General features: G+C 35.8%; 4 protein-coding genes across 6 annotated transcripts; 3 read left to right on the plus strand and 1 right to left on the minus strand.

Annotated features, from left to right (window-relative positions):
• The first annotated feature begins 1,326 nt into the window (after nucleotides 1-1,326).
• Nucleotides 1,327-3,499, plus strand: LOC124177894. Its single transcript, XM_046560813.1, has 3 exons — nucleotides 1,327-2,505; nucleotides 2,701-2,883; nucleotides 2,968-3,499. Exons 1-3 carry the CDS (start codon nucleotides 2,469-2,471, stop codon nucleotides 3,159-3,161), a joined length of 414 nt encoding a protein of 137 aa, XP_046416769.1. The 5' UTR covers nucleotides 1,327-2,468; the 3' UTR covers nucleotides 3,162-3,499.
• Nucleotides 3,500-3,572: 73 nt separating this feature from the next.
• Nucleotides 3,573-13,063, minus strand: LOC124177884 (rabankyrin-5). Of its 2 annotated transcripts, XM_046560791.1 has the most exons (13): nucleotides 12,639-13,063; nucleotides 12,377-12,566; nucleotides 11,996-12,105; nucleotides 11,232-11,491; nucleotides 10,521-10,670; nucleotides 6,716-7,119; nucleotides 5,892-6,605; nucleotides 5,547-5,819; nucleotides 5,001-5,439; nucleotides 4,687-4,884; nucleotides 4,350-4,590; nucleotides 3,940-4,195; nucleotides 3,573-3,810 (listed from the first exon to the last, which is right to left on the minus strand). In XM_046560791.1, the coding sequence occupies exons 1-13, from the start codon at nucleotides 12,640-12,642 to the stop codon at nucleotides 3,681-3,683; spliced, it is 3,369 nt and encodes a 1,122-aa protein (XP_046416747.1). In that variant the 5' UTR covers nucleotides 12,643-13,063; the 3' UTR covers nucleotides 3,573-3,680. The 2 variants fall into 2 exon arrangements, with proteins under 2 accessions (XP_046416747.1, XP_046416748.1); XM_046560792.1 differs by lacking the exons at nucleotides 11,232-11,491; nucleotides 12,639-13,063 and having other exon boundaries at nucleotides 12,377-12,517.
• On the plus strand, nucleotides 8,127-10,527 carry LOC124177893. Its single transcript, XM_046560811.1, has 3 exons — nucleotides 8,127-9,239; nucleotides 9,430-9,612; nucleotides 9,924-10,527. The coding sequence occupies exons 1-3, from the start codon at nucleotides 9,203-9,205 to the stop codon at nucleotides 10,196-10,198; spliced, it is 495 nt and encodes a 164-aa protein (XP_046416767.1). The 5' UTR covers nucleotides 8,127-9,202; the 3' UTR covers nucleotides 10,199-10,527.
• Nucleotides 13,064-13,174: 111 nt separating the features above from the next.
• On the plus strand, nucleotides 13,175-14,718 carry LOC124177895 (60S acidic ribosomal protein P2). 2 transcript variants are annotated; one of them, XM_046560814.1, is made up of 4 exons: nucleotides 13,175-13,322; nucleotides 13,786-13,958; nucleotides 14,133-14,222; nucleotides 14,481-14,718. In XM_046560814.1, exons 2-4 carry the CDS (start codon nucleotides 13,787-13,789, stop codon nucleotides 14,552-14,554), a joined length of 336 nt encoding a protein of 111 aa, XP_046416770.1. In that variant the 5' UTR covers nucleotides 13,175-13,322; nucleotide 13,786; the 3' UTR covers nucleotides 14,555-14,718. The 2 variants fall into 2 exon arrangements, with proteins under 2 accessions (XP_046416770.1, XP_046416771.1); XM_046560815.1 differs by having other exon boundaries at nucleotides 13,193-13,326.
• Nucleotides 14,719-15,039: the final 321 nt, after the last annotated feature.

Here is a 15,039-nt window from a genome sequence, read left to right on the forward strand (position 1 = left end):
GCGTTGATACCCGAGAACAATGCGCAAAAAAAGTAGTTTTACGAGGGAGGAGGCAATAGCCCGACCCGATTCGGTTATCCCATATCCTCTTCCGTCGGGAGACGTATAGTTTCCCTGAATCTTTTATAAAATACCTGATAGCTCGGTGAATGCTTGGCATTACGTTAAGCAGCCAGATATCTGCATTAAACAATTGTAATTTTGCGTTGAATAATCGTCGAAAAACTTGCCGACGGACGATGAATGGCATTAATCCACGCATTGGTCAGTTATGTCCTAGTGGAATTTTTAAATACCATTTCGGCCAATGGCTGCGTTGATTTGATAAGAAACTGAGGTGGCACGCATGCGTCGGTAATCGTGTGCAGGCCCAAGTGCATCATGGTTTTCTCATCGACGGCCATTTATATCACAAAGCCGAGACTTCAGTTCGCTTGAGAAAAGGTGCCTGAAATCATTGAATTCAATTAAATTTACAATTGTTGCGAAATTATAACAGACGCGTGTTACCTATGCTTTTGTTTTAGGCACAATGTCAATCTTCTCAAGCTTTCTCACTCGTCACCTGCCAACGGTTGTTGCCTCCGACGAGGAGCTCGTTGATCCGCAAAAGCAACTCAAGGTATATCACAGGACTTCGCTTTAATAATTATTACATAACTGACATGAATTTATACATTTAAATACTCTAAACATCTACCTTTGTAAATTCAATCATACGTATATTATTACGTTCTTCCCACTTATCGTGTTATTCTGATTAAAACTGCAATTCTTCACTTAACGTTCACCACTAATTAGGCGGTATAACATTTCATTTTTGCTTTTCACTCTAAGCGTAAAAGGTCTATTTCGATTGCATTACCTTTATCAGTTGGTAAAATGGAAACGTCCACCTTAATGGTTAATGCATCAGATTTTCCTAAATAAATACTGAATGATGAGTGTGTAGGTTAGAAAGGTTAACTTCTGCAGTGACAATTTGATTGAAATTAAATCATGTTTTCTGTATTAACATCTGTTGTAAAACGTAATGAGATTACGTGATAGCCAAAAAAATTCATAAGTTACCACTTTTTCCATGCTAGTCAGTAGAATAAACTTTTAGAGAATATTGTATCTGATTCAATTTTCTGATTTGCAGGAAGAATGTGGAAATCTGCCGAAGTGCGCGAGCCTACAAGAAAAATTGACCACGTGTAATGATCGAGTGAATTCGAGAACAAAGACAGCAGAAATTTGTGTAGAAGAGCTCTTTGATTACTTGCACTGTGTAGATCACTGTGTGGCTAAGACCCTCTTCTCAAAACTCAAGTAATCAGTGCAATAGTGTTCAAGTTGACCAGAATATTAACTTACTCTTGCATTAAACTTAGTTCAATTTGTCATGTTGTAAATACAGTTAAATATTATGAATGAAAAAATAAATTAAAACCATAAAATAGAATGGTATTACATTAATATTCTACATAATTCCGAATATACTATCATAATTTTAAGTGGCTAAATATCTCTCTTTGTTGCCCTGAAACGATATATCTCAGATTTATGGTTGTTTCAAAATATAATACTTCGCGTGAATAAGTTATTTGGTACCAACTTGCATTACAAATTTGCTGTGCTCACTTTGCCAATGAGTTCAAATCACAGCTACAATAAAGATATTTCGTGAGCTGAATTTATTTTGGAAGTGATGGAAGTTATCTTTAGTTCCCTTAATCATTTGCAAAGTAAAAGAAGTTTTTAACCCAAATTTACGTATATACTTTCTTATAAAGAACACAGCTTTCTTGTTAGGGAGGAGGTACATACACATCACAGGTTTCTGATCATTGTGAGATGTAAAATATCATTAGGCCTAACCATCTGAATAACCTTCATATTTTACAACTGGTAATATGGCATTAACCATTAAAAATAAATTGCAATAAGACTGACTCATCCACTGATTATAATGTCTGACTAAGACTAAAAACAAAGGCCAAAAAACAATCGTGTATACGATCCTCGAACCACAAATACTTCCTGATTTAAATTATTACCAAGATGCAAATAATTAAGTATGGATTATGACAAAGAGAGATAACGTGATGTATCTGAGTTATTTACTGAACATTTATGATCCATTACCATTTACTGACCAATTATATGTTTATGGATAAAAATAGTTTTTCTGACAATGATATGAGAGTTGACCAAGTTTACAGCAAAGTGATGAGATGGGAGGAAGCTGTGTAACACGTCACTCACAAGAGTGGGCGGAACGCCTGATTCTAATTAGTACAAACTGTACAGTGTCCCGCAGAAGTAGAAAACCAGTGTTGACTTAATTTACTTTACACGTTATACATTGTAAATAAGTTCTTTTCACGTCTGTAACAATTATTGTGAAAAGAACTATAAACAATCTTCAAAGATATTAATTAGACCTTATTTTAGCAACAATTAATTTTGGTCACTACGTCAAGATGCCAGAAATACTGAAGGTTTTGCTCATTCTTCCATGTATGTAAAAGACATACATTTACTCATAACTGTATTATTTCTGGGTTTTAAATAATGAAATTTAGCTTTATCTACACAAAGTTTTGAAATAACGATTTGAATTTCTATAACACTTCGTTTGGATTACAAAGAAATGTGGCATATATACTACAAATCTTAATGACACACCTACCAGGTTTTTCGCATACTTTCTAGGTTTCATTGTAATGACAGCCTCAGAAGGCATCATGTGCTACAAATGCACCCCAACAAAGGAATTTAATTCTCAGAGATCTTTGGGATGCTCTCAGTTTGATCGAAGTCAGCGGTTCAAGGTTTACTGTCCAAAATCTACGTTCTGTATGAATAAAACTTATTCTGTTCCTCTACTGCACGGAGGTAAGTACTATTAGAGTTAATGATATGAAGGCGAAGGATATATTACTTTAAAAATTTTAAACTCGAATTTTCTGAACTTTTCAGAAATTGAAATCATTGAGCGGGACTGCGCTCCACAGAAAGAAGTATCTTACTACTGGAATGATTCGAAATGGAATAGTGAAGAACGAGTAGTAAGCTCCGCTTACAATGAAAGGTGTTCCATGTTTGAAGATACGGGCAGGCCTGGTAAACCTGCAGAATTTCGTTACTGTGGGTCAGATTCATGCAATGCATAACTGATTGCAGGAGATATTAACGATATGCAACGACTGTGTGATTACTTGAACTCAGTACTACTACTAGGGAGGGACGTTCTTCTGCTGTAAATGTTGAATGATTCATTGCTTTTTCAAACATGGGATAGCAAAATATCTGGTTACAGCACAACTTGCACTGCATAGCCCACGGTGTGGTTAAAATTCTTTTTAAATCTCAAGTAACTAATGGAATAACGATTGAATTAATCATAAAAATATTATGTTACACTTGTGTTATACTTATTGTTAGTTTAATTTGTCAGGTTATAATTACCGACGAATATTAAGATTGAAAAACTTAATTACATGAGAAACAAAATGGGATTAAGTTAATTATTCCACAAAAGTACAAAAATTACTAACATAATTTTATTGATACAACAAATTAACATTCTTATATTTTAAATACCACTAGTTGTAAATAATCTCTCGTTGTTACCTTGGAATGATATATTTCAAATTTCTGTTTATTTTAAAATATGACTGCATGAGAGTGAATTATTCTGTACCAACTTGCAGTACGTCAAAACACACACCGCAAACTCGTACTGGTTTGTTCAATCCAAATTTCAGTATTGGTACATCCTGACCAGAGCATTTGCTACACAAAATCCGTCCACAATGACGACTAAAAAATAAATAAGGATACGGAATCAAATATTGTTGCACTATTATTGAGGAAGGAATGCTTTTTAAATCAGTGCGTAAAATTCTTTGTTTATATTAAACATGAAGCCGTAATTTAAAAAAAACTTACCAGTGATGTTTTCGCATTGTAAGACCGAACTTGGTGCCACATTCCAAACACATATCTTTTTCAGCCCATGGTGCCTCCTGAGTTAATGAATCGAGTAATCTGTACAAAAGTTGCTTTGTCGCAACCTGGTAATTGAATATCGTGATCCCTTCCTTATTCATTGAGCCCATACACGCTCCAGCCTTTACTAAAGTCCGGCATAAATTTCCATTTCCTTTCATGTACGCTATTAGCAATGGTGTATTTCCATCCAGGTCTAAAATTTGGTCATAATTTTGATTCATTTATTATATGCATCGATCGTGAACGTAAGAAGACAGTTGATATTTTATGTGTCTGTATAATCATATTTAAATATTACAAGTGTAGTTTGACATTCGAGTGTACATACATACTTAGTCACAACTTACCGGGTTTGTTCAGTGGATACTTGGGCATGCATTCCAAAAACAACTCACAAATAGTGGCTGCATTATCACGCCCGTATCTAGCTAACTCATGCAGAGGATTTCTTCCCTTCAAATTGATCGTTTCAGCATCCAGAGAACATTCCGTTAAAAGAGATCTGACGACAGCAACATGGCCCTCTCTTACAGCAACATGCAATGCATTGTCTCCGTCAGCATTTATGGCATCAAAGTTAATATTATTCTGTAAAAAAATAGACATTTATTTAATTATTTTAGCTCCCAAGAAACAATTGATGTACTTTCATGGAATGTATGTGATTTGAAACATTATATTCACCTGTAATAAAGCTGAAATAACTGGTGCATGGCCGGTACGTGCAGCTGCGTGCAATGCTGTGTTTCTATGCGCATCAGTGTCATCAATCCGAGCACCAGCCAAGACCAAACTACGCACCAACATCTCATTTCCAGATTCAGCAGCTAAATGCAGGGGCGGAGTTTGTGTCATGTCCTGAACTCGAGAGTTCACATCGACCTGAAAAATTATAGGCGGGAATTCATATGTAATCCAAATTATTTTCAGGATCTCAGAATTTAAGTCCAAAAAGTTTTTCTTCTCCCCATTAAAAATCAAATGAAACATTAGCTTACTTGTATAGATAAAAGGAACAGCACACTTTCTAAATCGTTCTGCTGTATGGCTTTGTGTAGGAAATTTCTCCCTTTGTTATCAACTTGTTCTGCAGCCGTAGGAAGTCTTTCTAGAATGACTTGGGCAGCTTTGTGATTGCGGACAGTAAGTGCTGTTGCAAATGGGGTCAAGCCCCGTTTATCCCTCAGAGATAAATCTATTTGAGGATGGCACAACAGAAGGCAAATAATTTGTGCGTGGTGGTTCTGAATGGCCACATGCACTGGCGTTTTATCATCTGCATCACGTGAATTCACGTTGGCACCATGCTCAACAAGAGTTTGAACAACTTGTTCAAGACCCCATTGACAGCAGAGGTGCAATGGTGAACAATTATCCTTCGACTCTTCCCCTCCTCCATCTTTGCCAGGACGTCGAGGTGAGTTCAAATCGCAGCCGCTGTAAACATATTTTATAAACTATATTTATTTTTAAAATCATTAAATTTGTCATCAAGCTTCCCATTTGCAAGATAAGGGGAGAGTACATATTTTTAACCCATGTACCTTCTTATCAAGAATTGCGCAATAGTTTCCTTGTTTTCATCAATGGCCCTATGCAGCAGAGTCTGTAGACATCCCTCTGGTCCTGGACCCCAACAGTCAGTATCAGCTCCATGAGCTACTAAAACAGATGCCGTGTCTTCCTGTTCGGAATCAAGTGCATCCCAGAGTGGGGATCCTATTGAGGTATCAACTCCTCTACGGCAAAGGGCTTCAACTACTTCACCCAATCGGCAATGGACGCATAGTTGAAGGGGCGTCTCACCATCCCGAGTTCTGAAATTAAATCTTTAATTCAGAGCCAAAATCTTTTTCGATATCACACGAAGAGAAGGTTTTAGAACTTACTTGGTGTTCATATCAGCGCCATTTTCCAATAAAAATATTGCTGTTGCAGAGTCCTCCTTCAGAATAGCTTGATGCAAAAGTGTCAATCCTTTCTCATTAACCTGGTTGATATCTGCACCAGCTTTGATAAGTGCAGCAACGATTTCTCTCCCTTTTTTCAATGGTGCTTTGATTGCTAGACTCAAAGGTGTCTCACCCTCTCCATCTTTTAAATTTAATTGAGAATTCGATTGCTCAGCTTCCAACAGTGCCATCAAAACGCCGTGATGTTGATTCGAAATCGCTAAATGTATCGGTGCATTCCCATGCAACAGAGTCATTACATCTGTTGGCACGTTTCTTTTTATTAATGCACGGGTAAGATTTTCTAGCCCAGCTCTACAAGCTTCGTGTAATATTGTGTACCCTTCAGAATTTTGAACAGCCAAATTTTTTATAGGATATTCTATTAAAAATAGTGCTGCATCCTCCTTTCCTTCTCGAGCTAAAATGTGCAAAAGCGTATCTTTAGTTGTTGTGTAAATTGGATTCGGTATTGCTCCCTTGCTCAAAAGTTTTTCGGCATATGATTTAAGGAGATTTTCTGTGTTAAGTGTGAACGATAATGCTGTATGGCCTTCATTCGTTAACACGTCGAAATTTATTCCTGGGGTATTAACCAGAAGGTCAAAGAGAGCTTCATTCTCTTCTGCGATGCTGCTGTGTAATGCTGTCCTGTCACAATAAAATAGATAAATTATGTTCTGCTGATAGTTACATACAAATTTTTCAATCTCGTTGTGACTAAGAACATGTAGTCTAGATAACATGAAATCAAATCGTACCATCCTCTGTGATCATGTAAATTAGGATTAATGCCAGCTTGAATCAGTCTGATAGCAACAGAGGTCATATCTTGTGTTCTGTGACCAGCTGTTAAATGCAGTGCTGTACATCCAATGTATTTTTCTAAATCCTTCGCATGCTTGGCTCCCGGAATTATACGTACAGGTTCGCATAATTTTTGAGTATTGTTACTAATCTCAAGCTGTTCTATAATAAATTCAGCTGAATATGAATCCCCCTTCAAGATCGCCGACTGAAGCAGAGTAAGTCCACTTGGATCTCTTGCTGTTAAATCCGCGCGATGTTCAACCAAGGTTCGTGCCAAAGATGGTTGACGAGCTCGTAATGCTACTTCCAATGCCCTTTCTCCCTTGGAATCGACTGCATTCACTGCTTCCGGAAGCTGTGACATAAAATATTTTTCTATCTTATTACAGTATTGACAATTTTACGAAAAATAATAATAAAAATAATGAAACTCGGATAGTATGCTTTACATTACTTTCCACACTCTGTTCCATGTAAAAAATTATAGAGAGCAAGATAATAAATTGTAAAGCTGTATTATCGGGATTGTAATATTCAAAAAAGTATATTACTTTTTTTTTTATGATTCACGTGTCTAATGGCGTAAGGTTATAAGCACTGACAATTTATTTTTATTTTTAATTTTTGGCTGACGTACAAATCCATTAATTAATGGCAGAAGGTCGAACACACTGGCTGATACGACTTAAGTCCTTGAAAAAATAAATAAATTTTTTTAATATCGTTCTTACAATATTCAGCCATTATCTTCCGATTTATCATTGAATTATACCAATTAATGGGAAGCAGTCGTATCCGCCTGATATACGATTTTTTGCTATTGAATTTTCAAATTCTCTATTTCAATCATTTTTAAAGCGAATGAAGGAAAGAAACAAACGCTCTTTTGCCATAAAAATCGTATTTTTGGCGTTTGTTTATGATATTATGTCATTACATACGCGTATTATATTATGCTGTGTATTATCCTAAGGTATTATCGATGAAATTTGCGCTTATTACGAAATCGATTTCAATTGAAATTATCCGTAATAAATGCGACTGAATGTAACAATGATTTTTGATACTCTGAAGTAAAGACAACTTTAACAATTTTCCAGTAGAAGTAAAAAAAAAATATGAAGGACGTCTTTAAGGCGTCTCTTAATTATAATACTGTTTTCGCATTTACAATATACCCGCGCGTCCACAATTAGCATACCATCGTCCGATAGTTCGTGGATCTATGTATAATTATCGTCAATTTTCGTGAAAGGAAATTCCCTCGAGCAGTGGGCTCTACAAGGATTTCGACTTGGCATGCGTCATAATCCCGTTAAATATCATCGGCGCGCACACCGAAAGACATCGAGCGTGTCGTCTCGGGGCAGCTATAGGCATAGATAAAACGTTGGAGTGTGTGCGGGCGACGGAAAACGGACATCGGTGGTCGGTTATTGCCGTCGGTGGTCATCCGTTCGCGGCCTCGAACGAACAATGACGAAGCGCCGTTACCACGCATTACTGGCATTACGTAGCGAGCAAGATGCAGGGGACACGGATGTCGCGGTCCTCCGACCACCAAGTGCCAGATATCAAATATTTCTAGTTCTGCCTGCGACTGCTTGAAAAACCTTCATGTTTTCCAACGGACAATATCGCGTCAAGCGTTAAAAACAGGTTGCGCGTATTGCTGACTAAGTGGAATGCAGTCTCACTGGGACTGACTCATCAGATTGAAACGTATGGCTAAAACACAAAATCGAAGGAAAAAAAATATAGAGGAAAATAGAGACGTAATTGAACTAGTGACCTTGTAACCCTAAATTTAGCTGACTACAAAATTGTAAATAATAAATCGTAGATAATGAAAAAGAGAGTAGCTAGAGGGAGAGAGGGAAAGTTGCAGTTAAGCTTATACTATATTAGTTAATTATTCGTAAATATTTACACGTGTTTCGTGTGCCATTTAAAGAAAACTGATTGGAAACTTTTACACGACACTTTTTATAGGAAAAATATCACATGTTTGTACGATTTAATAAACCTTTAAAATTAAATGACATTCACCGATCAATTATATGGTTATAGATAAAATTTGTTTGCATATAGGAGTGAGGGGAAAATAAAGAACTGAGATAAAAAGACAGGAAGCTGGTTGACCAAGCAGTGACACAAGTGAACGTTTCAGTACACAACCAGTACAAACTGTGCCGCGTTCGGCAGAAGATAAAAATTTGTACACTAACAATGAGGCTTGATTCTCAATAAAATGTGATATTTGATTAACATATAATTATATGCTGATAGAAAAATAATTGAATAATCTAATAGTTGAAGTGTTTATGAAATCATTGTTGGACATAGTGTAAATAAATTCTATTCACGTGTAAATCAATAATTGCGCAAGATATTATAACGATAAGTACTTCTGCCCAAGCGTGAGTCAGAACTATAAGATGCAGGAAATACTGAAAGTTCTGCTAACTTTTTCACGTACGTCAAGATCAAATACTTATTTCCTTGCTACTGGCAGGCTTTAAATGATCAATTCGTTGCCCTGAAATTTTTTTGAAAGATATCAACTGCCGATTTCACAATATTATACTTGCATTTTATCAAAACTGTATCAAGTCGTAGTGCAGGTATTAATTATACACCTACAAGATTTTTTTTATACTTTCAGATTTCATTATTATGATAAATTCGGAAGGCATCTTGTGCTACAAATGCACTCCAACAAGAGAATATAAGCCAGCGGGTCCTTACCCGTGCTCTGAATTTGACTGGAGTGAACGGTTTCAAGTTGAATGTCCAAAGTCTACTCTATGTATGAAAATAACAAGCACCACGGTTCTTGGGCAAAACGGTAATTATGATTTGGGTTAATCATATTTCTAAAGACTTCAGATGAGTAACTTTTAAAAGACTCACAGTGGAGTAATACTTTTGCAGAAAAAATAATATATGAACTTTTCGAATAATGATGATTTCTTTAAATATAATTGACATAAATGCGACAGTCTTTTAGCAGCGAACCGTATTGAGTCAAGATTTTATGTTTTTTTTTAAACAAAGAGGAACCATGAGATAGATATGAATAAAAATATAAAACGTAATCGGATTTCTTTTATGAATATTGTTTAAAAATTTTAGAATCGAATATTTTACGTTTTTCAGAAGTTACAATCGTTGAGAGGGACTGCGCTCCACAGAAACTAGCTACACATAAGTATAACGGGAATAAAAAAAAATGGTACAGTGAAGAAAAAATAGTAAAGTCTGCTTACAGTGAAGGCTGTGAAACTCAAAAGGTTGAAATACCTCGGAAATACTGCTACTGTGGATTGCATTTATGCAATGGATCTGAGTCTGATAGTAAAATTTTCTCTTCTGATATCATTCTGCGCATAGCAGGATTAATGCTATGCATTTGGCAAAATTTTCACGTTTAACAAAAAATAAAGATGAACTAAGAAGAATCTAGTCTGAAAACAAATTCATTATTAAGATTCAGTGCTGGTACTTGAATATTATTCGAAAAATGTTCTGTGGATAATTTCTCATGTGGAGTAACTGTAAATAAATTCTAATTATTTTTACAATACCAGAATACAACCTAAAAGTCAAATATTTATGTGTAATGAAAGACTTTGAATTGTACAAATTCTTAGAAAATGTTTATTACATTATTCCTATTATGATGAGTCACTGCGCAAACTTATCTCTAACTCTTGTATAAAAATAATTATTTAAATATAATAAATATCTTCTTACCTCTGAATCGTGTTCCATTAAGAATAAAAAGACAACATCTTCTCGAACCAATCGAACAGCTGAATGCAGCGGAAACTTGCTTTTAGTCTTCAATAATTTATACAGCAATGCTCCTGGCATCTCTTTGAAGTCTTCTCCAGTTAAATCATCCTGCATTTGAAAAGTAACTTTTGCAAACACAAAATCACGTCTTCCGAAAACTATCGTAAGTGAAATCTTTATAGTTTTTTGGGGTGTTAAGGTGTAAAATAAAGCATAGGATTTGTGAGCTGTCGCAATTTACGATACATGATGTGCTAAGAACAAAATGATTCTACAAAGTACCAAGTGCATCGTTAATGAAATATCTTTGCCAAACAAAACGAGTAATTGCGCAGCAATTATTTGCAAGAAATTAGAAATTTCTTCAAGAATTTATCCAACATACCCTATTCAATTGAAGGTTACATTTGTTTTGAATAATCAAGGAAAACCACGTTCAGATTTACAAATCTTGATCTCCTTTTGATTAAACTTTGAAAAACTAGTAACTATGGAGATGAGACTGTGCTATGAAAATATTTCCTCAAGGTTTGCCAGTAATTTTAAAATATCTGCATATAGATGCACCCCTTTAAAGGATATAGATTTTTCAATTCAGTGAATACCTCAATACCACAGATCTTAATTTTCAGACATAGCATATGATCTTCATCTGTTATAAAAACTCACCCAATGTACAGATATTAATGAGCTGCAATGATCTCTTAATGCTATCGTTCCTAGCTCTTCAGCTGCTGTATACAAATGAACACAATCACGAAGACTGACGATTCCAATTAAATTTTTTTCGCACTGATCGACCAATTCCAATAACTGAAATTGTGATGCAGCTTTCATTAGTTCCAGAGTCAAATTTCTTTTTTCCGTTACACCAGTGTAAACCCATTTTAGTAGTACGGTTCCTACTTCCTCATCTAAATTACTCCAATCTGAAAACATATGTGTATTCATTTCAAAACCCACCTAGACAAATGCGACATACTTTACTAGAATTTAAAAGATAAAAGTGGATATTCCATTTATGTGCAGAAAACTAAAAATTTAACGTATACACATGGCAGAGATTGCATTAGGTCAAACTGTGATGTTATGACTGTACATCTATCAGACCTTCAACAAGATATGCACTTATACTTCTGGAGTGATAGATGTATTGGATACACTGTTGTAGAATAATTATTGTGATTAACTTATCTTTTTGGAAGCCGAGATTTAACTGTGCACTGGACGTGTAATTTATGAAATGATAAATAATTATGCAGTCTTAATCACTGCTTATTACATATAATAATAATTTAATTTTAATGTGAAGCTTTGGGAGTTTTTAAGTATGATTTTTATCATGGATAACATTTGTAACAAATATCTGCGCACAATGGTGAAAAATTCTTGTACTCATGTGCTGTATTATCTGTTATTACTGAAATACGCACCAAGAATGCAGGTAGTGCCCAAAGCTGATTCATTCCAAAAGTCGCTGCGTGCTGCCAATACGAATTTGTGAGCTGGTATTTGTTGATTTGGCAGATTTATTGTGATATCACTGAAAAGCAAATAAAATATGATAAATTGGTACGGTTAGGAAATTCAAATAGCATCTTGAGACTTATTCATTTTCACATCGAATAAACTTTGTTACGTGATTAAGGAACATGTTTTCAATGACTTTGAAATGGTAGGAATAAACAATTTCTAATTTTTGTACATCTTAAACGATACTACAATGCCACTTGTTTCAAAGTTTACTTCAAACATAATAAAATCCGATTTATATGTTTGGAATTGTATTTTTACGATCAGTGTTGAATCTTTACCTATAATGCTGTTGCCCGTAAAGCGATGCGACAGTTGCCAAAAGCCTGCTAACAAATGAAGATTCTTGAATGCTAGCTGTAGCGTTTTTGTAGTCTTGTTGAAGTTTGAGATGCGCAGCATTCAATTTGACGTACTGTTCCCGGAGTAGCGCTAGATGTTGTTGCCACTTCTGGGATTCTGTAGAGTCCCCTGTAATAAATTTGTAACACCCGTCTCATTGTTAAAATAATTCGATTATGAATTTGATAACATCCAACTTACCCATGTTGTGGAACGTGATAACTGGTGGCAATAAAAATTATACAAGTTTTTAAAGAGACGTTGGATTTAGAAAAAAAACGAATCATACATGGCAGTTTTTTGACAGTAGAGTAAGACTAGATTCTAGAAAACATTATGCAATGTTCAACACCCTTTCCGATACTAGAATGTCATAGACATAGCGCTTGTCATTTGTCGGCTGATCTTGAATTACATACGATATTTATAAACGACTTGTTAGGATTTTAATTCGATGCAATTACGCCCCTTCAATCAAACACATCTTCACTCTCTATTCACCGATTATAAATTGTTGTTGGCAAAGTAATAATACCAAAGTCCCTAGGCTGTTTTATGAAGTATGAAGTTTGATTACACGAGGAGTAATACAATCGTTACAATTAGTGAGTAACTACAATTAACTAGCGTTTGCTATTCTGCGCTGATTAGAGCCAAATCATGATAGTATGTGAAATAAATATTGAAAAATGTTTAGGGATGTGTTTGAACTTCATTGGCGTAGAACCGGATTCACCGGAAGTGACGATCTATTGCCGTCACCAAGCCGGCACAATGACGTCGCCAATCTGCTTTGGTACTTCCTTCCATTTCGTTTCCAGTCGTGAAACGTGCTCGTGTTATATTTCGGCGTGTCCCACGTTTCGTGTCGTGAGAGACTTAAAAGTGAGTGAGTAATTTGGTTGCATTTATTAATTGAACAATATTGCAAAAAATTGATTAATCGAACGTTCCTCCGTGCCACATAAGCCCTTTTGTCGATAAATGCGCGTCATTCAGCGAGATGTTTCTGGATTCCTAACGACTTGCCGTGTGTTGTGTTGACACGCTGAAATAGCGGCTAACCAGTAACTGCGACTTTTGTCGTAATGTGAAAAAAAATCCTTCCCGGTTTAGACTTTGTCGGTTACAATATCTCGTAAATGATTGAACAGCAACGTCGAAATTGCAAACATGATGATTTCACACAACACCATCTTTCGCCTGAGTGGCTGTGATGATTACTTGAAAAACTGACGTATTTACAAATTCGACGATAGTTGTTACTTTTACCACCGTCACTTAGGTTGACACACTTATTCATAATTATAACCGTTTTCTGTGTAACAAAAAAGAATCACAATTTCAGAATGCGTTACGTGGCCGCTTACCTTTTGGCTGTCCTGGGTGGCAAGGAATCGCCATCCCAAGGTGACATCGAAAAGATCTTGTCCTCCGTAGGAATTGAAGCTGATGTTGAAAAACTGAAGAAGGTCATTTCTGAACTCAAGGGAAAGCCCATCGAGGATTTGATCAACGAAGGTATGGTTTAATCCAGCATATACAAGTCTCGAGGTTATTTCCATCTGCAACAAAACTACGTCATTCCCGTACTATAAAGTACAGATTATTTTTGACATAATGTTTAACACAAGTGGTATGTTCATAAATATCATTTGATACACTGGTCAATAATAAATACCTAAACTCTTACAGGCCGTGGAAAGCTGTCTTCAATGCCTGTCGGAGGTGGTGCTGCTGCGCCAGCTGCAGCAGCTGCAGCTGCACCTTCTGAAGAAAAGAAAGGTACGTGAGCTATGTGAGAGAAGGAATGTGTGCCCAGTCAAGTTTTTTGTTTTTTCTAAATAATTGGCACAATTCAGTGCCTGTAATTGAAATTATTCTTGTCCTGCAGTTAACTCTAACATGATGTTAATCCATACCATCTTTCGACTGAGTCGTTGTGCTGTAACTTATATCCACTGATCACTTACAGATTTTAGAACTTTATCGATTACTGTGTGATGAAATATTACTGAAAAATTTCCTTTATTGTCCCCACAGAAGAGAAGAAGGCCGAGAAGAAGGAGGAATCCGAGTCTGAGGACGATGACATGGGATTCGGTCTTTTCGACTAGAAGCTCTACCATCAACGAAAACGGACAAGAATTTATTCTGCAGCAGCAGAGGCCAATATATGTACTGTCAAAGAGTATATATCCAGAAGTACAAATATCACTATTATTTGTATATTTTATACACATGTGACTCCTGCTGGAGAATAAATGATTTTAAGTTTTAATTTATTGCCAACGGTGAACTGTTTTATGATGTTTTTAGCACACAGAGATTGTGAAGTTTCAAAAAAAAACTCAGAGGATCTAGTGAGATGTTTAGAATTTTTCTATTATTCCCTCGATTTGATATAATTTATTTCGGCTCCATTTAAAATATTTCGTTCGTTATGTGTGGGAATTGTTTTACTTCACGACTCTGCCTTGGTAACGGAGTTTGTGTGCGGTGCGAACTTGGACCTTATGTTTGTGTTTGACTAAGTCACTTCAGGTATCAATGGTTGGTTGGCAATTCAATCCCGTTTCCATCCATACAGTCCCCCTTTTAT

The sequence above is a fragment of the Neodiprion fabricii genome, chromosome 3 (genome assembly GCF_021155785.1).
Source record: "Neodiprion fabricii isolate iyNeoFabr1 chromosome 3, iyNeoFabr1.1, whole genome shotgun sequence".
In the NCBI taxonomy this organism is placed as follows: Eukaryota; Metazoa; Arthropoda; class Insecta; order Hymenoptera; family Diprionidae; genus Neodiprion; species Neodiprion fabricii.

Coding starts and splice junctions, on each gene's coding strand:
- LOC124177893 (XM_046560811.1), top strand. CDS start 9,203: ATGCAGGAAATACTGAAAGTTCTGCTAACTTTTTCAC. Junction 9,240..9,429: donor AGTTCTGCTAACTTTTTCAC/GTACGTCAAGAT, acceptor TTATACTTTCAG/ATTTCATTATTATGATAAAT. Junction 9,613..9,923: donor CACGGTTCTTGGGCAAAACG/GTAATTATGATT, acceptor TACGTTTTTCAG/AAGTTACAATCGTTGAGAGG.
- LOC124177894 (XM_046560813.1), top strand. CDS start 2,469: ATGCCAGAAATACTGAAGGTTTTGCTCATTCTTCCAT. Junction 2,506..2,700: donor GGTTTTGCTCATTCTTCCAT/GTATGTAAAAGA, acceptor CATACTTTCTAG/GTTTCATTGTAATGACAGCC. Junction 2,884..2,967: donor TGTTCCTCTACTGCACGGAG/GTAAGTACTATT, acceptor TGAACTTTTCAG/AAATTGAAATCATTGAGCGG.
- LOC124177884 (XM_046560791.1), bottom strand. Junction 4,885..5,000: donor TGTTCCTTTTATCTATACAA/GTAAGCTAATGT, acceptor ATAATTTTTCAG/GTCGATGTGAACTCTCGAGT. Junction 4,591..4,686: donor TTATTTCAGCTTTATTACAG/GTGAATATAATG, acceptor ATTTTTTTACAG/AATAATATTAACTTTGATGC.
- LOC124177895 (XM_046560814.1), top strand. CDS start 13,787: ATGCGTTACGTGGCCGCTTACCTTTTGGCTGTCCTGGGTGGCAAGGAA. Junction 13,959..14,132: donor CGAGGATTTGATCAACGAAG/GTATGGTTTAAT, acceptor AAACTCTTACAG/GCCGTGGAAAGCTGTCTTCA. Junction 14,223..14,480: donor ACCTTCTGAAGAAAAGAAAG/GTACGTGAGCTA, acceptor TTGTCCCCACAG/AAGAGAAGAAGGCCGAGAAG.